This window comes from Euphorbia lathyris, chromosome 1 (assembly GCF_963576675.1).
Source record: "Euphorbia lathyris chromosome 1, ddEupLath1.1, whole genome shotgun sequence".
Lineage (NCBI taxonomy): Eukaryota > Viridiplantae > Streptophyta > Magnoliopsida > Malpighiales > Euphorbiaceae > Euphorbia > Euphorbia lathyris.
The window spans coordinates 66,620,270-66,631,075 of NC_088910.1; the positions used below are offsets into that span (position 1 = coordinate 66,620,270).

Sequence of the window (10,806 nt, forward strand, 5' to 3'; positions counted from 1 at the left end):
CAGCTCCACCATAACTCAAACCTTTACTCAGTGAGCCTTTGACATACCTCAGCACCCACTTCACCGCTGACCAATGTGCTCTACCTGGATTTGCCATGAACCTGCTAATGAGACTCACAGCATGAGCCAAATCTGGACGTGTATAGACCATCGCGTACATTAGACAGCCTACAACACTAGAATATGGCACCCTCTCCATGTCTTCCTTTTCCTCATCAGTTTGAGGACTTTGCTTACTGCTCAGCTTGAAGTGACTTGCAAGTGGAGTGAGAACGGCCTTTGAATTCGTCATACCAAAACGTTCTAACACCTTGCTCAGATAAACTGACTGACTTAGGAACAGCTTCTTTCTTCCTCTGTCTCGAGAAATTTGCATCCCTAAAATTTTCCGTGCTGACCCGAGATCCTTCATCTCAAACCGTGTGTTTAGTTGTGCCTTTAACTGATTTATGGCTGCTTTGTTGTGACAAGCTATAAGCATATCATCAACATATAACAAGAGATAAATCTTAGAGCCATCACTAAGGTCTCTACTATACACACACCAGTCATAACTAGACCTATGAAATTCCTGACTTATCATAAACTCATCGAACTTCATGTACCACTGTCTAGGGGACTGTTTCAGACCATATAGAGACTTCTTAAGCAAACATACCCGCTGGTCTTTATCTCCTATTTCAAAACCCTCTAGTTGTTGCATATATATGACCTCATCCAGGTTTCCATGAAGAAAGGCTGTTTTGACATCTAACTGTTCTAATTCTAGATCAAAACGAGCTACAAGAGAGAGAATAATCCTTATAGACCTATGTTTAACAACCGGTGAATAGATTTCATTAAAGTCTATACCTTCCTGCTGAGTAAACCCTTTGGCCACCAACTTAGCTTTAAACCTAGGTTTCTCTACACCAGGTATCCCTTCCTTTCTTTTAAACACCCACCTTGAACCGACCAACTTCTTATCAGGAGGTTTATCTACCAAAATCTAAGTTTCATTTTTATCAAGGGATTTTATCTCATCCTTCATAGCGTTAAGCCACTGTTCCTTGTCAACCGAATTCACAGCTTCCCTATAGGTTACAGGTTCAGATTCTTGTACTTCCTTAGCAACACTAAATGCATAAGCTACAAGGTCCTCAAAACCATATCTAACCGGGGCCCTAGGGACTCTTCTTTCACGGTCTCTAACAAGTCTATAGCTTTGACTGGACTCAGTAGAATTACCATCACTGACTTCTTGCTCGGTTTTACGGGTGTTTTCACTATTTTCTTCAAGCTCCACCTCATTCTTAACACTCTCAAGGTTTTGAATGGACTCAGGACTACTCGGTTCTAACTGAGTTTTCTCTTGGTTTTTCTGATAAGGAAAATACATCTCATTGAACACAACATTTCTGCTGACTATGGATTTCTTATAACCAGGTTCTAGGCACCACAACTTATAGCCCTTGACTCCTATAGGGTAGCCTATAAAAACACATCTTAGAGCCTGAGGTTCTAATTTTTCCTGTCTAACGTGTGCAAAAGCTGAACAACCAAACACTCTAAGTTTTTCATAATCCTCTAGGTGATCAGACCACATTTGCATAGGTGTTTTAAAACCTATAGCAGACGATGGGCACCTATTGATTAGGTAACACGCAGTTTGCACTGCTTCAACCCAGAAAGACTTTGGGAGACTGGATTGGATTAACATGCACCTAACTCTTTCTAGGATAGTCCTATTATACCTCTCTGCTAGGCCATTCTGCTGTGGAGTTCCAGGAACGGTATGATGTTTGGTTATACCTGACTTCTTGCACAAAGTGATGAAATCTTTGTCAAGAAACTCCAAACCATTGTCGGTTCTCAACCTTTTGATTTTCTTTCCTGTTTGGTTTTCCACTAACACTTTCCAATCCTTGAACGTTTGCAAAGCCTCATTCTTATGAGCTAGAATATAAACCCATACTCTTATAGAGTAATCATCAATAAGGGTCATAAAATAGGTCCTCCCACCATGAGACTTAGTTCTTGTTGGCCCCCATAGGTCAGAGTGAATGTACTCAAGAATGTCCTGGGTTCTATGTATTGCTGACTTAGGAAACTTGACTTTACTTGACTTCCCTAAGACACAGTTCTCACAGAAATCTATCTTTCCTATGTGATCTTTACTAAAACAACCCTGCTTCCTAAGTTCATGTAAACCAACTTCACTTACGTGACCTAGTCTAAGGTGCCAAAGATTGGTTCTATCAGTTTTAGACTCGGTGAGATTTGCTGTAGAGACTAACACAGTACTACCTAAGAGTGTGTATAGGCCATTACTCATGGTAGCTTTCATAACAACTAAAGATCCTCTAGCTATTCTTATGATACCCCCTTCGGCTCTATAATTGTATCCTTGTTTATCAAGCGTACCCAAAGAAATTAAATTTCTTTTCAGTTCTGGCACATACCTCACACCGGTCATAATCCTTTCTTGATCATCGAACATCTTCAGCCTGATGGAGCCTTGACCCAGTAACTTGCACAACTTGTTGTTGCCTAGAAGAACCCTCCCACCTTCCTCTTGAAAGTCTTTGAACCACGTCCTGTTGGGATTCATATGGAACGTACATCCGCTGTCCAAGATCCAGTCAGTGTTTGGATCTTTATTAGTGACAGCAAGGACCTCAGCGCTCTCATAACCTTCTTCTACCACAGCGGCTTCGCCTTGATCTATAGGCTGACCTTGACTCTTCTTCCTCTCAGGATGGTTTTTCCTGAAATGTCCTTCCTTATGGCAGTGAAAACACTTGTAGACCTTGCCTTCTTTATTGCTTGAGGATGGAGTTTTGGACTTTTTCCCGTTCTTGTTCTTTGGCTTGTGAGAGTCCTTTTTCTCAGACCTTCCACGAACAAACAATCCTTCTGCAGCTTCAGTGTTGGTGCTGGCCTCAATCTGTTTTGACTTTAGAGCCATAAGAACTTCTTCCAGACTTAGTGTTTCTCTAGCGTACTTCATGGTTTCAACGAAATGACTGAAAGAATGGGGTAAAGAATTCAAGATCATTATGGCCTGATCTTCATCTTCAATCTTTACCTCTATGTTCTCTAGGTCAATTATGATCTTCGAGAAATCATCAAGATAGTCTTCAACTGGCTTGTCGTCGTTCATCTTGAAGCCGAAAAGCTTTCCCTTAAGATAAACTCGATTGGTGAGTGTCTTCGTCATGTACAACTGTTCAAGCTTGAGCCAAACCCCAGCAGCTGAGGTTTCCTTCGAGACTTCTCTCAGCACCTTATCGCCAAGATATAGGACGATCGTACTGTAAGCCAATTCAAGAAGATCTTCTTTCTCCTCCATCGTCATTGTCGCCGGAAGTTCTTTCTCGCCCTTCAGAGCCTTCGCAACCTTCATTTGAACCAAGATTGCTTTCATCCTCTGTCTCCATAGAGCAAAATCTCCCTTACCATTGAAACGCTCGATCTCGATCTTTGTAAAACCCATTGCTCTGTTCTTGATTAGCTCTGATACCAATTGTTGAACTATACTTCGAACGATCAATCAACCCCACAGATAAACAAAGTTCACAAAGATCACAGATTGGATCTTGAAACAACAATCAAAAGAATACACACAGAATTTACCCTGGTTCGGCTTAACTGCCTACATCCAGCAACTTCACTAATCAATGGAGATTACAACAAGATTGAAACAGTTTCCTCTCCAGAAACTCTCGTGTTTTCCCAACCCCCAACTCAGTATATCACAGTGTACACTAATGACTTAGTCTAAGAATAATCTCTCGTATGAAACTACTTCCCAACCCAGACCTTTTATAGCCTTTACAAGGTTGTGAAAATACCCAAAATATCCTTACTCAAAAATGTACTAACTCAGCAAGACCTACTAACCAGTGGTAACACAGCAAGACCATGTTGTCCTGAACACAACACGAACATGTTGACCTGTATTAACACCCCAGTACCATGCTGACCACAGCCATGCTGACTTGATAACTCGGCATAATACCGACTTGTTGAATTACTCATGCTGACTTGATTACTTACAATTATGCTGACTTGATAACTCAGCACCATTCTTGATTAGAAAACAACGACGACTTACAATGCTGACTTGTTGACTCAGCATCATCAGCTAGTGATAGAAAACAACGACTTACAATATCAATTTAGGCTTAACGTTTACAATATAGCATCAATTTAGGCCTCACGTACAAAATAGCACCAATATAGGCTTAACATTTATAAAATAATATGAATTTAAGCTTAATGTTTATAAAATATATTCAATTTAAGCTAAGCGTCACAATTAAATTAACCATATTATATTGTTTTCCTATTAACTTTATATGTTATCTTTTTATTTATTTCTATTTTTTTATTTATTATAATACATTTATTTAGTATCCTTGACCATTAAAACCTTATATTTGTTTTTCATCAACCATTCCATGACTCATAAATTCCATGGCTCATGTAATATATGCAAACCAAAAGTAATTGAATATCCATAATATTTCAAAATATTGTGGATATTCAAAAGTAACTAAAATCTTCACCATCTAGATGAAAGTCCCCATCTTCATCCTACATAATACAAGGTCGATAGGGGGCAATCAACTCCAGCACGTCAATGTAGACCCAAAAGCTTAGTAAAACTATGATTTCCCTCACATATCTTTTCTCCTCAACCATTAAAGATCAAGGCGTCATCGAGTTCTCTTTATTAACAAGATTTAGATTTCACTTGGTTTTAAAAGGAAAGCCTTCTAGATAGGGGCTATTATGAAAGCATGTCCTTAGTCCCAGCCAAAACCACTTGTCTTTAAAGCTCTTGACATGGTATACTTTACACAATAAAAGGGGACGATGTCAAAGCCTAGAAGATTGGCTTTTTAAAATCCAATGGTAGAAATCTCCCCCCTTCCTCCTCAATGGCTTCCAAAATTGACAAAAAAAATTCCCCGTTCAAGATAAGGCCTAGGTCAGAACAAAGTTTATTTAGCGCCAATAACTCTACTCAGGCGTTTGGCGACAACTGGAATATGCACATGTGAAACTCTTCTAAAATGACCACGATGGGAGCCGGTAAGGGAAACTTCATGCCATACCTTAAAAATCGAAGATAAACTCCCATGAAATATTCATCTTTTTTCTAGAATCCATCATTAACATGTTGCTATGGGTAGAAAATATGTATCTCGAGATTGTTAAGAAAGGGGAATTCTGCCAATAGATCCACCAGTTGAGAAGCTGTTAAGCTAGAGCCTTGATCCCATACGTTAAGATTCTGTTTCTTCTCAAATACTACTTTTTTTCCTTGTTGGTTTTCCCTTTAGTTTGTTTTCATAGAGGCATGGCCTCGGTATCACTAGAGGAGGTCAGAGTAAGATTTGCAGAGGTTGAGGCTTTGCGAGAATTTTTGCACTTCAACACTTTCATACATAAAAAAGAAAAAAAAAGGAGAGAAAAAACACTTACATATCACTAGGAAAGAAATGGAGGCTCTAAGCGCAAGAAGAAATGAGAAAATGGAGAAAAGGTAATCCATTGCCAAAGCTCTACTTTTATAATGCCATTTGAGGTGTAGGTGAGGGGTCACCATCAATTAGAGACTGTTAACGCTGACGCTCATCGAAATCACATGCCTTTCTACATGTCGTGTCCTAGGTTAAAACAATTGTGATACGTGTCACACACCTTGTGGAAATTAATAGTGATAGTTATCATATCTAGTAAGGAGGACCGCATGCCTACTAGAGGTGACGTCATAAGCATGTGATGCAACGTCCCACCTACTGCATGAGATAAGAATCACGTGCAACACCACAACTCCTTCAACATTCTGACTAGAATGTTCGCGAGATGCCGAATAATTCCTAAGAAATAATATCCTGCCAAACCTCCGGCAATTGAATCCCTAAAGAGACACGAGAGTCAAAGAGGGGCACATGTGATATCATGCACATAATATCAGTTTACACGTGTCCTCATCTTAAGCTAGTGGAGACGTCCAGATCAAGGAAACCCGTCAAATCAAGACAAATAGGAATAACACCTCTCCCTAGACACGTGGACCCATGAAATGCTATCTGATAAGGGAATCTCCTCGGATCAATCCTACCTAGGATTAGGGAATCCTAAATCATATATAATGCAAACTATCTAAAATACGTCCATCAATTAGCTGTTTTCCGAGGAATCTGAGGAGAATACTAACTGATAGATTCACTCTTGGGTTTCTTTTAAATACAATGTGACTCCATAGCCAAAGTGCATACACACATCTATTAGAATTACTCTCAATTGCTTTATACTTTGTCTTATATATCGGTAACTTAGACATCGAAATGTGGTCGCTTGCATTGTTTATCTTTCTATCTTATCTCAGGAATCAAAAAAGTCCTCATTCCAACGCATATTTAAATAGAAAATGGAAAAGAGCATTTATCATTTGAGTTATATCCCACGTGGCTCTAGGTATCTTCTTTCTTCTTCTGGTTGTCATTCATGCCTTTTTATTCATTATCAAATTCTAAGAAAAAAAAAAGAAAAAAAACATTTTACTTTTCTATTTTCTGGAAACTCTTTCTCTATCTCTATTATAAACGACGCATACAGAAGAAGAAGAAGATTGGATTATAAAGCCAGCTAAATGACGTGTCGTCTGATTCAATTCCTTTATTACTGGTAACAATCATCGCCAAATGTGTGGATTATATCCGCTCTTTCCTTTTCTATGTGTTTCACTCTTTTGGAGTTTTCCAGTTTAGTCCTTCATATGGTGGACGAAGGCCTCTTAAGGCCTGGTCTTGCCGGCCTAATCGACCTCGCCGATCAACTCAAATGCAATCGCACTCGCGCCGATATTGCAGTTCCAACAACGAGGGGGGAGGAGGATCAGATTGCGTGGTTTGCTTGTGTACGCTTAAAGATGGAGAGTAAATGAGGAATATAGAGTGCTGTCACGTTTAATTATCAATTTAATCTTAATTAACTGGTATAGTTTAAATGGTGCCATTTGAAGCGAAAAGAAGTGAAGAGAGAGATTGAAGAGAAAAAGATAAAAGATACGATAAGTTTGAATTTTTATTTTTGATCCATGGTTTGTTTATATTTAGATAATAAGAGGGTTAATTTTTAAAATAAATAAATATAAAAATAAACTTAATGTTTTTTTTTTTACTTTTGAATTTTTTTAACACTGTTTATAAATTTGGATTGTATTTACTAACGGAATCAATCTCAAAATACATTTTTACCAACTTTTAAATCATATAGTACATAGGTGATAGTGGAAAAGTCATCCTTACTGCCACTCTACAGAACCGTAAATGAGATTTTCACCTCATACGGCTCCTCATTCAATTCTTTCGAAGTCATTGGATCCTTTTCCTCGTTTGAAAATGATCCAAACCACATAGTTTATTTTTATAATTTCTTATTTTTTTTAGTAACAGCGGAATGTACAACTATAAGACTCTGATTAAAAAAAAAAAAAAACTATGCAAGTAGATGAATAATTAGAAAATTTAGGATTAGGTTTAAATTTGAATAAATATGATTCAAAAGGGTCTTGAAAAGAAAAGGTGTATTATAAAAGTGAAGAAATGAATAAATGTAGAAATTAGTGGTGGAGCCGACAAGAAAACCTGAGCAGATGAGCCTTGGTCGTTAAGTAAACAAGTAGGGTATTAAGAGAAAAAAGGAAATAGAAACTAAAATAACTTTTTATTTAATCTAAACCATAAGCATAAGCATGATAAGATACATGCAACAGAAACAGATGAAAAGTCTGGAATTTGTGTTTGTTTACTTACAAATAATAATTTGGTTTTGGTTTTGGGTTTGGGTTTTGTACCTCCGAAAATATATGAAGCCGGTAATTGCCAGCAAAGCCGCTCCAACAGCTCCACAAACGAAGGTGCCCAGCAGAAGCACGTGCCTCAACCTCAACCGATCTCCTCCGCCGACATCATTCCACCATGTGCTGCTGCTGTCATTTGAATTCATAGCTCTCGGCAATGCCATGCTCGAACTTGACGGTGATTTGAAAAAATCCTTCATCTTCTCTCCTACCGGTGGACAACTCTGGTAATCTAAACCATGATCAGACGGCCGTAATTCTCTGGCTAAGGAATTGTTGACGACCATCATCATCATCAGTATCAGTGGGATACGTAAACAAACCATTTTCAGAGTCTTCTCAGAAACATTAATTAATTTGAAAAAGAAAAAGAGTCACCTTCCCTTCCCTTCCCATCAAACTCTACAATTCGCCGCTTGTTATTTTGTCTTTTCAACCATCCTCCATTTCCATTTTCTTTTTTCTTTTTTTCTTTGTTTCACAAAAAGTTTAGCTACGTAGCATAGCCCTATACACTCTCAGGGCTCGTTTGGTTCGCGGAATAAAGGGGAATAGAATAGTCTATTCCTAAAGAATAGCTATTCCCACCTTTGGTTGATTTTTTTTTTATGGAATAGCTATTCCATGGAATCTCTATTCCTTAATTTCATGGAATAGCTATTCTTCAATTTAGGTTAGAAATAGCCTATTCCTAATATTATATTTTTGTAATTTACAAAATTATTATCCTCCATTAAATCCTCAATCTTCTCTCTAATCACTTTCCCAAATCTTATAAATTTTGGTCAATCCATAATTTATATCATATAAAACGTGAAAAATGGAAAAATGACGAAAACGTTAAAAAATGTAAAAATACGAAAAATATGAAACACGAAAAATGTGAAAATGTTACAAACACGAGAATATGCAAAAAACACGAAGACGCAAAAAAAGAAGCAAACACACGAAAACGTGAACAAATGCGAAAAACACGAAGACGCAAAAAAAACATGAAAACGTGAACAAATGCGAAAAACACGAAGACGCAAAAAAAAGCAAACACACGAAAAACACAAAATAGGAATAGCGCGAAAAAGTGACAAAACACGAAATATTAAAAAACGTGAAAAATAAAAACACGAAAAATGCTAAAACACAAAAACGTGACAATATGTGAAAAACATGAAAATGCGAAAAACGCAAACAAAATACGAAAACGTTAAAAACACAAAATATGAAAAAATACGAAAAACATGGAAAAACGTGAATAATACGAAAAAGTAACAAAATACGACAAATACAAAAACGCGAAAAAAAACAAAAAGGGGAAAAACCGAAAAACTAAAACGTGAAAAATCGAAAAAATGCAAAATAAAACACAAAAACATAACAAAACGTGAACAAACGGAAAAAACAAGAAAACTTGGGAAACACGAAAAAACATTAAAAAAACGTTATAAACGCATTTTTCGTGTTTTTAACATTTTTTCATGTTTTCGTGTTTTTCGATTTTTTCACGTTTTTCATTTTTTTTTTCACATTTTCGTGTTTTCCACTTTTTTCATGTTTTTGTGTTTTTTACGGTTTGCACATTTTTTTGTGTTTTTTCATATTTTGCGTGTGTGTTTTTTTTTGTGTTAACACGTTTATATGTTTTCGCGTTTTCACCCTTTTCCACTTTTATCTCATTTTTTTTCTTTTGTTTTTGTGTTTTTAGTGTTTTTTTTGCGCTTTTACATTTTGTTTTTTTACCTCTCTTTTTTCGTGTTTTTACAATTTTTCGGTTTTCATGTTCTTATTGTTTTTTCGTTTTTAATGTATTTTTCGTGTTTTTTTCGTCTTTCGTCTTTCGTGTTTCCTATTTTTCTATTTTTTATATATTTTTTAAAATAATATATATTAAATATTTGAACAATTTATAGTAAAAAATTAAAATTTTAAAAGAAATAAGAAATTACATTTGAGGATAATATTGTCTTTTTAATAAAAAAATTATCTATTCCATTCTATCTTATTCCACCAACCAAACATAGGAATAGTAATTTCTAAGAATTTCTATTCCATTCTTTGCTATTCTATTCCTTTGGAATAACCATTCTATTCCATTCCATTTTATTCCGCGAACCAAACGGCACCTCAAGGTTATACACCTCCACCAACATATAAAGTCAATCTTTATTTTTTTTTTTTATTTTTTTTTTAAGGTGTAAAAATACCCCTAACTTGTCAGGAGCAATTTTACCCCTAACGTCTAAAATGGTGCAATTTTGCCCCTAACGTTTATAGCCAAGAGCAATTTTATCCCTAACGTTGGTAATTTGGGTCAATTTCAGACAATATTATAAAACACATATATTTTTATTCATTATTTTTCACCAATTGTATATCAATTCATTCTAAAAAAAGGATTCTATGTTTTTTATAATTTAATAATAGAATTGGAGATTAATATTTATAAATTCGGTGAATTTTTTGAATTTTTTTGTCTAATTCGTACAAAAGATAGTATAATTTTTTATTATTTTTTATTTTTTTTCACATCCCAATATATGTTTATGATTTGTTACTGATAAAATGACGCACATGTGAAGTGTAGATGATAAAATTCATGACTGAGAAGAGAGTTTGATGAATTATTTCTGAAATTGACCCAATTTATCAACGTTAGAGGTAAAATTGCTCTTGGCTACAAATGTTAGAGGTAAAATTGCACCATTTTAGACGTTATGGGTAAAATTGCTCCTGACCCAAAACGTCAGGGGTATTTTTACACCTTAACTCTTATTTATTATTATTATTATTATTATTATTATTATTATTTTAATAAGGATTACATTTTAACTTTAACGTTTAAGGGAGCTCATATTTAGTTTTTTGGAAGAAAAATAAGTTTTATTCACCGAAATCAACATACAAGAAATGTAAAATAAAATATGGAGGAAAATTACTCCATTCTACAAGTTTTG

At 35.7% G+C, this 10,806-nt stretch overlaps 1 protein-coding gene across 1 annotated transcript; it reads right to left on the reverse strand.

Moving 5' to 3' along the window:
• Positions 1–7,739: 7,739 nt before the first annotated feature.
• LOC136209022 (uncharacterized) lies at positions 7,740–8,565 on the reverse strand. Its single transcript, XM_066000399.1, has one exon. It carries the CDS (start codon positions 8,182–8,184, stop codon positions 7,804–7,806), a length of 381 nt encoding a protein of 126 aa, XP_065856471.1. The 5' UTR covers positions 8,185–8,565; the 3' UTR covers positions 7,740–7,803.
• Positions 8,566–10,806: the final 2,241 nt, after the last annotated feature.